The 12,587-nt window shown below is 42.2% G+C and overlaps 2 protein-coding genes across 2 annotated transcripts; both read right to left on the minus strand.

Moving 5' to 3' along the window:
* Positions 1-977: 977 nt before the first annotated feature.
* EAF01_010548 (uncharacterized protein) lies at positions 978-2,660 on the minus strand (the record flags this gene model as incomplete). Its single annotated transcript, XM_038918805.1, has 4 exons — positions 978-1,664; positions 1,717-1,813; positions 1,864-2,423; positions 2,484-2,660. 4 exons carry the CDS (start codon positions 2,658-2,660, stop codon positions 978-980), a joined length of 1,521 nt encoding a protein of 506 aa, XP_038765508.1.
* A 2,249-nt stretch (positions 2,661-4,909) lies between these two features.
* Positions 4,910-5,503, minus strand: EAF01_010549 (uncharacterized protein; the record flags this gene model as incomplete). The annotated part of the gene is made up of 1 exon (XM_038918806.1): positions 4,910-5,503. The coding sequence occupies one exon, from the start codon at positions 5,501-5,503 to the stop codon at positions 4,910-4,912; it is 594 nt and encodes a 197-aa protein (XP_038765509.1).
* Positions 5,504-12,587: the final 7,084 nt, after the last annotated feature.

Raw genomic sequence — 12,587 nt, forward strand, 5'->3', positions numbered from 1 at the left:
CTAAGCAAAATAATTTACGAGCTCAAATTCCGATCATAAGGTTGAAGGTTTTGGCCTGGATTGCTATAATTCATTTCCCCTCCTTCTCCTTTTCCTCTACCCTTAATTTACAAATTATCTACTTCTCACTCCACCATAACTACTCTCCGGAATTCCATCAAAAATCCCACAACTTCCATCCCACCATTTTCATTTTATGACTTTTATCCTATCACTTCCATCCTACCATCCTACTTCTATCCCCCATCATACATCTCCTCCCATGCACTCATTCCCAGAATCTCAGCTCTCTCTCTCTCTCTCTCAACCCACAAGATTCCCCATTTCCTCCCGAGATTCCATACCATCTCAAAATAATCCATCCCACCCCATATCCTTTCCGTCTCATCCCTGGCTCCTCAAAGAATTGGGAGTCAGGACTCCACAGTAATAAGTTACGAACTCTAAACTTTAGTCCAGAGTAAAAGACATGAAGCACAAAGCATACGAGTATAAAGCAAAAAGCATGAAATATAAATTAGAGGACTTGAAGCATGAAGCAAAAAGGTAAAGAATGTTATTTTGACACTGCACTACACTACACTACACTACGTTACACTAGTATCATATAATCAATGTTACTTTATTATACCAACCTACAATACCGCAGGTAAACACGACGGCAGACTTTAGATTTGAAATACAGGGCGAGTAATACTCTAGTGATGTGGAGTATTTTCATCTAGCGGGAACTTATGATAAACCTCTCCTACCACTACCTAGATACTAACGCGTCCCATATTGACATCAAATGAAACAAACGACAAGTATATTCAGGAGATTGACAATTTACAGTATCATTAAGTATCTCTCTAAGAGGTCATTACTGCATTACATACTTCTTTTCCATGTCTGACTCCCTTCTAATTATAATCATCACCCCAATCCTTATCCATTAAAGCTACCCCTCTCCTCTCAAGAGGCAAAAAAACAATTTCTTACTGTTTTTCTCCAATCTCCTGTCTGATAGGAGACTCCTCAAGATTGTCCACTTTTCCCAAGCCCATTTGATTGGTGTCCCATCCCTTACTCTCCAGATACTCTCTAAAAGCTGCATCTTCTGTTGTGATAGTATCCTGTCCAATATGTGGTAAACAGAAGAGCGCCAAAGCCGCACTCAAAACACATCCCGAGCTCGAAACGTAAAATGGGTATTGCGCAGAAGCATTTCCACTGCCACCTGCTGCCTCAATATATGGGAAAACATAAGTACCAACAAAGGCACCAACTTTACCAATAGCGGCTGCAATGGCATAGTATTGTCCTCTAACACCTGTCGCGGAAGTTTTGGACGCGAGAAGTCCAATGTTGTCACCTGGACCGAGTTCACCGAGGGAAAGGAAGATTCCGTATACGACAACAAATGCGGGGACATTCTTGACTTTAGATAATACTGGGTACAAGCCGGACATGATGAAGCCAACAATACCCTGCAATGTGACTCCTATGGCAAGAGCGTAGCGAGGTCCGACCAAATCGGAGAAGAAAGAACCAAGAACAGCGCCTGGAATATAGAAGAGATTGATAACGGTATTCCAACCGAATGATTGAGATAGTGGCGCCGTATCTCCATAAATGTTACTGAGGATTTTAGAGGAGTAAATGCCAAACGAGTAGGTTGAAAACTATTGTCATGTGTTAGTAAAACCCAATCTGAGGATTTGAAGATTCACATACATCGTAAATGAACCAAATCAAGGAAACTATTAGTAGTCTAAACCAATAGTACTTAATTACAAGACCGTAGGGAATTTTGGTATTTTTCATGCTCTCTCTGTTTATGATTAGCGAGTTCTAGGAACATTCAACGGCCGTGGCACATACCTTTGAAACTCTTCTGGCTCCTTCAATTTTAATCGAAGATAGAACAAGAGCAATGGTGGGACTACACCGAGTCCAAGTGAGATTCTCCAGGCAGCTCGCAAATGGTCTTCCGTACAGATGACAACCAACAGATATGGAACAAAAGCGCCGATAACAAAACCGAAATCAATCATAACGTTCGTGAAGATGATAAACCATCTGTTTCGGGTACCCTCTTTTAATTCTCCAGAAGCTTCGGAGCAACCGACAGATCCAGCCGGATATTCTCCTCCAATACCGACTCCGACCAGGAAACGATAAGCAGCCAGTGCAGCGAAAAGACCCTGTACACTTCCATGATATCCATATGAACCAGCGCCAAGAGCAGCGAAGACGATAAGAATTACCGTGGACAGCGTAAGTGTGTTTGCTCTGCCCCATTTATCACTAGTATAACCAAATATGAGCATACCAGCAACCGTACCAGCAAACGTGATTGCGGAAATATTTTTCACGGCGGCAGATTTTGTGTATACGTCTCCGTAGATCACTCCGAGCATAGTAGAGACTGATCCGATTACCTGTACGCCCACATTAGTATGTTTATCATACCCGAACTTATGGCTGGAAGATTAGCATACGTTATTAATATATCCATCAGAGAATAATCCTGAACCACATGCCATAGCTGGCCAGAGTTTTTCCCAGTTTGTCTTTGGAATATTGGCGAGAGGGTCTTCATGGTTTTGCGGACTCGAATTGGAATCGATAGCAAGATCATTGGCATCAGCCGCAGATTTCTTGTTGCGATTAAACATTTTCCTCGAATGACAGTCGCACAAGAACCTCGACTTATATTTTCAATTGGGGAGATTGAGAAAGATTGAAGACAAAGTTTCCAAAAACCGGGTAGACAAGTAGTCTTAAATGAACAGAGCAACGTGCGAACTTTTGAGTGAAGGATCATGGATATTTACTAGTCAGCTAAACCGAACCCAGCTTTTGCCGAAAATGTCTGGGGTCCTAGAATGGGACAGGGTAAGTAATAGGTAATACCGTCGAAATAAAGTCAAGCTTCGTGTGCTAGGGTTGTTAGCTTTGAATCTAAATACGCCTGCCGTACGGATTATTGGCATTTGCTTGTTGTTGTCGAATAACATCATATTCATACTGTATTCACTTGCCCCTCAGTAAACGCAAGTGCATACCTGGGTATGTAGGGTAACATTCAGATTTCTTCTGCAGCAAGCATCTTTTGAGTTGCAGTGAATCCATTCAGATACACTAGCAATACATTTGTCAGACTGCAACACAAGGCTTGCCACTCCTTGAGGTTGAACCTGATGATCCCTTCTAATTTATCTGATTGAATAGGATTCTAGAATTCTGCCACTCATCTGTCAAACACAAATCAAAACTGGCAGGTGCTCAGCTCAAGGCTCAAGCATCTCTTCCCTCATCCCATCGTGTTGTTGCGATGCAACCAACAGGCAAGCGTTGAGCTGCATGTGATGAGATTGATACCCACTATACAGTTTTGGAGCCGCGATTTATTTACGCCGTACGCCGTACGGAGGATTTGATGTTGTATTTAATGGTGGCCCGAAAGATTGTGACGTTGTGAGCAGTCCGAGTAATAAACAATAAACCGTCGATTTGCTAGAAACTTCCATCCAATAATCAGTACTTATTTACCAGGTGGTGGGGAAGTGGACTCCTCTGGATGGAGCAAAATGCTAAAAAATGGTCCAAGACATTATTCTCTCCCCCCCTACCCTCCATACTATTTCAAAGGGGAAAGTATGGCCGAGGTCTTTGCGATCACATAATCCGTAGATAGGAACAGTGTCACAGACTCACGGATACCTAGTCACACATAATGGCAGATAAGTTATCACCGTAATCTTGGAGTTTCGCAATATACTCCTCGTCAACAGACGAGTATATCCAAGATTCGGTTAAATCAACATACATACCATACCTTCTCTTCATCACGAGTGTGTTTTTCCATTACTTACCTTGAACATCCATTGCTCACAAGTTACAACCTACCTTACGTCGGCCCACTTGGCACGTTTTCAAGAAGTTTAAGCCGCCGCCATCTCGACGGGAAATATATCCTTGCTAGATAATCAAGCTTTTTACTATGGAGCCCTCAGCTCAGTCAGCCCCGAGATCCAATCATGAAGAGGTGATGAAGCACGCCCATTTACGATGATAAGCAACGCCTATCGGGAAAGATACCCACATCGGTTTGCCCGGTTTTGAAAATGGGGCAGGCTAAAAACTTAAAAGTCCATCGGTCAACAATCGCATTATCCAAAATGGGACGAGAAATGCTTGCGAGTTCACTCGACTGACCTGAACCAAGGAGGATTATCCATCCCTAGGTCCGATTTCCTCTATCCACTACAGCTTCCACTACTCGAGCATTTGCATGTGCAATATGCAGGTCCTCGATTGGTTGCCAACGACGAAATACTTCGTCTACCATTTTCTAATATTCGTCAAATTTGGCAATTTCTAGAGACGCGTTAGTAGATCAAGGATATCGATGTAGATCTAGTTCCATCCAGATTCGAAACTGTCGGGCAAGAGCTACTATCTTGGCACAGGACCGATATCCAAGGGTCAAAATTTCAATTGTTATCTTTCCCGGCTAGGATTTGGCCACTTCCATTGCGTATGCTCGAGGATGTAGGTTAACAAGTTTTGGAAAGTTAGGTATCAATTTTAACTTTGATCTTCTATTGTTCAAATGCTCAATCATGTGTCGATAATTGTACACTGCTGTGGCACCTCTTTTTGTGTTATTGATAGATATTGGAGTCTAGTGTATCATATTTCTATGACAAGCTTCAGCCCTATCAGCTTTGTGAGATGAGTTTCACGGGCACACCATCTTTTGTGTTACCCAAGCAAACACAAAGACATTGAGCTGCTTGACGGCTCTACACAGCCGGCAAGATCTAGCTCGACACAGCAACGGTGTTGACTGAGAAGCAGAGCTAGCTGGTGGTACCCATGAGAATCGTTTTTTCTTAACGATGATTTATCCATTGCTCCCTCAAACTTTAGCCTTGACCTCCCCATCAACCTTCCTTTGACCCTCAAGCATGGCCACTGCTCTCCTCAAGGTCGCTTTTGTTTCGTCATAAGTCGCTTTTTCCGCCGCCTCATCCCACGAACACCACTTGTATCCTGCGACTTCTTTTTCCTGTAGCTTGATTTCCTTCTCTCCCTCTTCTTTTCCTACCAACGCAAGCCAGTATCTAACCTCCTTTCCATTCTTCCTGACTGGATTCATGTATCTCTCCGAAAAACTTCCATCCCAGTCCTTAGAAACTTGTCCCTCAATCTCCTCCGTGTGTTCAGCTGGTTTAAATCTCAAGATATTCTCAGGTTTAACCTTCAAGGATGTCTCTTCCTCGAGCTCTCGAATGGCAGTATGCAATGTCGACGCATCGCCACTTTCGGCGTGACCCTTTGGAAAACACCAAAATGGGGGAACACTTTCCCAAATGGTTTTCTGAAGGATGAGTAGGATTTCAGTATTATCTGTGCTTGGAGCAGGTGGAGGTGTGGAGAGTGTGAGGCTGGGCAGGTAGCGGATGGTATAAATGCCGTAAGAGCGGTCGGTGATCGGTGGGAAGTCTGCCATTTGAAAGATGAAAGATAAGTCTTCTTTCGATTCCTCGAAACTGCGTAGATGTCATTAAATGTTGATGGCCGCGGAAGAGAATAAGACCATAGTAAACGAGGTTCAAGTTGCGATGTGAGAGGTGATGATGATTATGATGATGATAGCAAGAGTCAAACAATAGATCATAGAGCCGTAGAACAAAGAAGGGGAAGAAACTTGAAACTTTGACTGCGGATTGCTCATGCTTCCTAGATCGAGGTAGGGCTGAATGTTCAATTTTGCCTGGAAAGGCGATCAACAGCATAGCCGTTCTGTCGTTTCCCCTCTTCTTTTCTTAGCATCCAGGCACAGTAACTTCACTGCGCAAAAGGATAAAGCCTAGCGTATTTATTGCCCAACATACAATGCTTCAAGTGAATTCTCCCAAAGCCGTGCAAACGCAGGAAGCAAATAAATTTAAGCATTTGGAATCGCAACTTCACTAGAGCCTTGCTGCTACTAAACAACGATTTCTAAAAACAATGTAGATTCAAGATAAAAAAGACTCACAATATCTGCCGTAGAAATAATTATTCGTGCAATTTTTTGCGACTTCCTTGTGAAATATCTAGTTCTGGAATGAATATGATATAAAATATACCGTAGTATCAGGTGCTCACGCTAACGGCTCGCGGACTAATACTACTGAGGCTTATCTGAATAATATTATCAATATACTAAAAATAGAATTCTACTTGAGCTAAAAGTATGTTTAATATTTTGTAATATAATTTTAATAAAAACTTATTAATCTAAATCTTTTAAATCTTTTAATTTTGTTATATATTCGAATTTTTATGAAAAAGTAATATTTTGAGTTATAAAGTTATATTTTTAATTAAATAAATTTTAGTAATTTTACTTTAAGATTTTATTTTCAATGATTTTAATAAAATCAATTATTGAAGTTAAAGTAATTGAGAGAGGGGGAGGTTAAAGAAAAAACTAATTTTTATTTTATTAATTAAGTGAATGTAATCTTATTTATTACTTTTGTTCACAATAAAGGAGCAGGCCAGTGGAATGCATGTATTATTGACTATGTAGATTAATTGTACTAAGGTAAAATCTAACTACGAAGTGGAAGTGATATATGCACAGTAGCTTAGAGCACGTGCCACAACTTCCAACACTCCCCCAGAGAGCTTACTCTCTCAGCTTCAGTAGTTAGTTTCTTTAAAATTCCTTTTATACGCCCAATAACTGATTGCTTCGAAATTCGTTATTCCTTGATCGTAGGGTTACTGTTTTAATATGGTAGACCATCAAAATCCGATCGTATGCGAACAGACCTTAAGCTTATCTGTTATTCCACGTGATTTTCTTGAAATCATTATTTTTTTTTTTTTTTTTTTTTTTTTTTTTTTTTGATAAATTCGACGTAAGATGAATCCAATGAATCTGATGAAATAGGTGAAATGGGTGGATTCAGTGATTTTGGTCGATTTGGTCAATTTGGTCGATTTAGTCGATTTTGGAGCACATACCACAACTTCCAATACTCTCCCAAAGAGCTTACTCTCTTTGAAACCCCAGCATGTTCTTGAATCTCTCAAATATCACCCTTGCGCATGGTTTTGTTAATCCATCTGCAGCCATATCACTTGTATTGACATAGCTGGTATTGACTAGATGTTTTTCTGTGAGATCTCGAATGAAGTGGTGACATATGTCAATATGCTTTGATCGCTCGTGTAGATGTGGGTTCTTGGTTAACGCTAGCGCTCCTTGGTTGTCTCCGAGCATTTGAACTCCGCTGTTGCTCCCGATATACTGTGGTCGCTCTAAGTCCCTCAAGAGTTGGGCTACCCATTGCCCTTGTTTGGTGAACATCGCCATGGAAATGTACTCAGCTTCTGTACTAGATGTAGCTACAGATGTCTGCTTCTTGCTTGCCCATGAGATTGGTCCACCATAGAACATTACTACCCCACCAGAGATGCTTTTTCGATCGGTTCTATCGCTTGCCCAGTCTGCGTCGGTGTATACTTTGATGGTGCGTTGTAGGAGGTCATATTCTTTGCAAATATCTGATTGAACTCCCCCAGGCCCAAAACGTAGTTTCTGTTTAATAGTTGACCTCAAATATCTCATAAGGTTTTTGAGTGCAACGCTGTGATGTTTGGCAGGGTTAGACATAGCTTGTGCTAATCTCCCGAGACCGAATGCGATGTCCGGTCTAGTGTAAACCATAGGGTGGATCGTACTGCCGATTGCTTGCTGGTATTCGTTTACATCAGTGAGCTCGTCGTCTGGGAGCGTTGGTCGTAGTTGGTTGTAATCCGAGATTGGTATCTTCCTTGGAGTGTGTTGACCATGGGAGATCCCGAATCGGGTAAGCATTGCATCCAGATACTCTTCTTGATCCATAGTTAACACTCTCTCTGATCTGTTACGAATGATGCGCACTCCTAAGATCTTACTAATCTCCCCCAGGTCTTTGGTGTTGAATCGAGCAGAAAGGTTGTGATAAAACCATTGAATATCTCGTTTTTGTGCAGCAGCAGTAACAATATCATCTACATACACTAGGAGAATTAGCTGGCGCGGGTGATTGGTGTATAAACACGGATCCGCAAGGCTTTGTACGAAACCCATCTTGGTTAACTCTCCTTTCAGAAGAAGGCTCCAATCTCTACCAGCTTGCTTTAGCCCATAAAGACTCCGAAGTGCATGTAGAACGCGGCCGCGACGAACATGAACACCTTGAGGGGGTGCTAAATAGATTTCTTCTTTCAAGTGTGATTCGGTGAACGCATTTTTGATATCGAAATGGGAACACTCGAGGTCCTCTCTTGCAACAATTGCAAGGAAAAGGCGAAGAGTATCGAGTCGAACAGTGGGGGCGAAGGTTTCGTTGTAATCTTTACCTAAAACTTGGCTGAACCCTCTAGCCACTAATCTGGCCTTGAATCGCTCTACCTTATTATCCTTCGTCTTAACAACAAATACCCATTTCGTTGAAACTAGATTGCTCCCTTGTGGTAAAATGAACTCTTCCCAAGTGCCATTCTTGACCAATGAGTCTACTTCTTCTTGAATTGCAGCTTGCCAGTCTTTCGCGTGCTTTTTGTCTGCCATTGCTTCTTTATATGTATTCGGTATCTTGATCCCGAGTATTTCCGTTGCTGGTAGAGCGGTCTCAGCTTCTGCTGGTGCATCTGCTAAAATAGTCAAGATCTTCGAAGCAATTTCATTATTCGTCTCCTGTTCGAATTGATGAATATTTGGAATGGCAATCATGGCGTGCTCAATTGATTCTGATCCTGGCTTATTTAAGGAAGCAAGTAAGGCCCGAATGATTTTGGAGTCTCTCTGTTCTTCTATATCGTCGTCATCGCTTCTCTTTCTCTTCCTAAGATTGTATCTCAAAGGTGGTGTGGAAGTAGATGCAGATGTAGATGCAGTAGGTGGTAAAGTTTCATTAGGTAGTGCAATATCAGGTAATACACTCTCAGGTAATGTACTCGAATTCGATGGTGTATGATCAAGTGGTAAAGTTATATCCTCAGGTGCCCTTGACTTCGGTGGTGTATGATCAGGTGGTGAAGTTATATCAGGTAAAGTAACATCACTTTCTTTGTTGTTTTCCCCTGCCGGTCTTGTTAAATCATCAGCCACTTGTCGGATATTTCCATATTCATCTTCATCAAAGCGTGGTATTTCAGTCTTTGTTCGTTTTGGTATTGGCAAGCGCACCTCTATCGAGTCTGTGATTATTTCATTTGGTGATATTGGTGGATCGACTGGAATAGACGATGATTCAGGGACATTCTTAGGTCTGCCGCGAGGCCTGCGATCAGGTTCTATATTCTTGGTACCTTGTGATCCAGCTACACAGTTTCTGAGTTTGAGATCCAGATCCCCTCCTTTGTAGCTTTCGTCGATTGTAACACGATAAGAGCGGTAAGTATAACCTAGCTCTGGTGAATAAACCTTTATATGCTTGGTGGTGTCTTTTGAGTATCCCAGGAATATCCCAACCCTTGCTGTGTCGCGAAGTTTATCATGCCTTTGTCCTTTTGGGATGGTTTTGGGGTTGATATAGGCGTAACATCGACTCCCCCAGACCTTGCATGTATCGATATCTGGTAATGTGCCTGTAAATGCTTCGAGTGGGCTTCGATCGATTCCATTTGCATCTGGGCCAATACTAGTGCGGTTTCGAATGTATACGTCGTGCTCGACAGCTTCGTCCCAAAATTCTAATGGTAAATGAGCTTCTTTCAACATTGCTCTCATGTCGGTTTCTGCGGTGCGTATATTGCGTTCAGCTGGACCATTTTGGTGAGACGATACAACCACTGTAACCTCTGATCGCACACCAGTCTTCCATTCCCGGACGGCTTGAAGAAGCTCTGGTGCATTGTCGGTTCTGGCAGCAATTACAGCTACTCCTGTAGCAAGTTCAATTTCTTGCTTCCAGGCTTTCAGTAAGGGTATTGCATCGCTCTTCTGTTTCAATAGGATGACCCAATTTACCCTTGTGGCGCTATCGATAATAAGGAGAAAGTATCTGTGCCCTCGAATGGTCCTTGGGAAAGGGCCAGCAACATCGAAATGGATCAATTCTAGCCTTTTGGATTTTCGTGCACTTAGTTGACTTGGGATTCTGTTAGTCATCTTTGTGAGAGCGCACACTTCACAGACATCAAGAGTTGAAGGGACCTTGATCGGTCTCTGGAGTGTAGTGACTTTGTGCAGATTCCTGATTTTGTCAGGGCCGAGATGATTGAAGCGTCTATGCCAGATAAGGTATCTTTCCTTCTCCGTCATGGTTAATTCTTCGACTTCCCCTTTTGTACCATCAATGATCTCTGCAGAGAGCGCAAAGAATGCAGAATCTTCGTATCCTGGTTTCACATGCGAGATGATATACATCCCATCTTTCATTGTTGCTTTGATGATCTTATTATTCTTATCGTTTTCTGGTGTGAAATACATCTTCTTGAGACTGAATGTACCCTTGAGTCCTGCCTCACAAATTCTCTTGGCTGAGAGCAGGTTGACCCCCAATCCAGGTACATATAGCACACCAGCTAATGATGTCCTTGTTCCATCCTTGCACACCATGTCCACTGTTCCTCGCTCATCCGAGTACATAGCTCCCCCACCAGCCGTTATCCTTCGTCGCGGAGTACGAATTAGACTTCTGAATAGAGAACGTTGGTCAGACATGTGTGAAGTGGCGCCGGTATCAGCGTACCATTGCGATGGGGATGCCTTACTAATACTTTCTTTGGTGAGATGACAATGCTCAGAATCAGACTCACTATCGACGACACTTTCAGTAGCATCGGAGCTTGATTCGGCGATATGAGCCTTGTGCTCCCTGCGTTTTTTGTCTTTTCGCACTGGAGAGGTGGATTGTCTTCTCTTCTGTTTGTGCTTTGAATCGGATTTCAAGAGACGCTTGGCGCGACGGAGCTGGAAGCATTTTAGGACTGAGTGGCCAGGTTTGTCGCAGAGTTCGCAAGTGATGATGGATGTGTCGGTCTCCGAGCTTGTGCTAGCCTTACACTGGCGATGAGGTGGGACATATTTCTTTCCTTTTGCAAGGTGTGCCGAGTCTCCAGAGGTCTGGATCTCTGCCTCTTTGACCTGTAGATGCTTGATCTTATCGTCAATGCTTAGAGTAGAACTGACGACACGGATCATATCAATGATGACTTTGTACTCATCAGGGAGAGACAAGGTCAGGCTTTGAAAGAGTGATTTATCTGTACACAAAGCACCGGCTGAAGCATCCGCAGATAAGAGCTTTCGTCGAAGATCCTTGAGCTTATCCCATGCACCTATAATAGTCATATCAGGGGTATCGTCGAAAGAGAAGGTCTTGATCTTGAGGAGGTACTCGTCTGCTGCGATATCATCGATTCTGGAGTATTTGACGGCTAGATAATCCCAAAGTTTCTTTGCTGTATCATATTCGTCCACTAAAGCCTCATCATCGTCAGATAATGAGCGACAGATGTAAGATAATGCACTAGCGTCGTCCTTAAGAAAGGTGGCCTTTTTGTCGATATTGAGTCGAATCTTTGTAGTGGTACTGCCGCTGCCGCTGGAGACTTGAAGTTCTTCGAAATCCTGGATTAAGTTGTCGGCTGCTGCAATCCGTGCATATTCATGCAATGTCTTTTCGCATGTATAGAACCAACCTTTTCCTCGAAGTTGAATTCTTATTTGACGAGTCCAGCGTTCGTGATTCTCTTGAGTGAGAGGAGGGATGCGCTTGGAGTAATCCTTGGATCCAGTGTCTTCGTTCATTTTGAAGGTTCTGCAAGTAGAAAGCTTGCGTCGATGACCTAGGCGTGATTGATGGTGGAATGAAAGAGTGGAAGAGGAACTGTTTAAGACTGCGCTGTCCCGATTGGGATGTACTAGTGTTTGAAGGGAGAAATTCTCTTCAAGGCGGGGTAATTAAGAATAGTGAATTTTGATTTGTAGATAATGATTTTTGAAGTGATATCGAACACTATGTAGCAGGTGATGCTCTTCAGCGTTAAGCTGGAATGAATGGTCTTTTCAGTAATAACTCGTAGTTTTCTTACTTGAGGAAAAGGCGCGATGTAAGTGGTTACTTCGCTGTCGCTGCTCAGCAATCTGTTTGCTGTGCGCACCTCGTATGTTGACGTCGCGTTGCGTAGGAGCTTCTCGTCGTCAACCTCTCCTTTGGCAACGTAAGCTATTCAAAGAGCTTTCGGCCTTAGTCTTACTGCAGAGCTACCGGGCTCATAACCTGTTCACAATAAAGGAGCAGGCCAGTGGAATGCATGTATTATTGACTATGTAGATTAATTGTACTAAGGTAAAATCTAACTACGAAGTGGAAGTGATATATGCACAGTAGCTTAGAGCACGTGCCACAACTTCCAACAACTTTGAATATTAAGGGTTTTAATTAAGTTAATTTTGATTAATAATATTACTTCAAATTAAACAATTCCTTGATTTATTAATTATTCAATTTTCAAAGTAATATATAACTTTAAGTAAATATATAAAATTTAGAAAAGAAGAATAATAATAATAATTAAAATTTCAGGAATTGATTAATATAAGT

Source organism: Botrytis porri (genome assembly GCF_014898465.1).
Source record: "Botrytis porri strain MUCL 3234 chromosome Unknown BPOR_017, whole genome shotgun sequence".
NCBI classification, from domain to species: Eukaryota; Fungi; Ascomycota; class Leotiomycetes; order Helotiales; family Sclerotiniaceae; genus Botrytis; species Botrytis porri.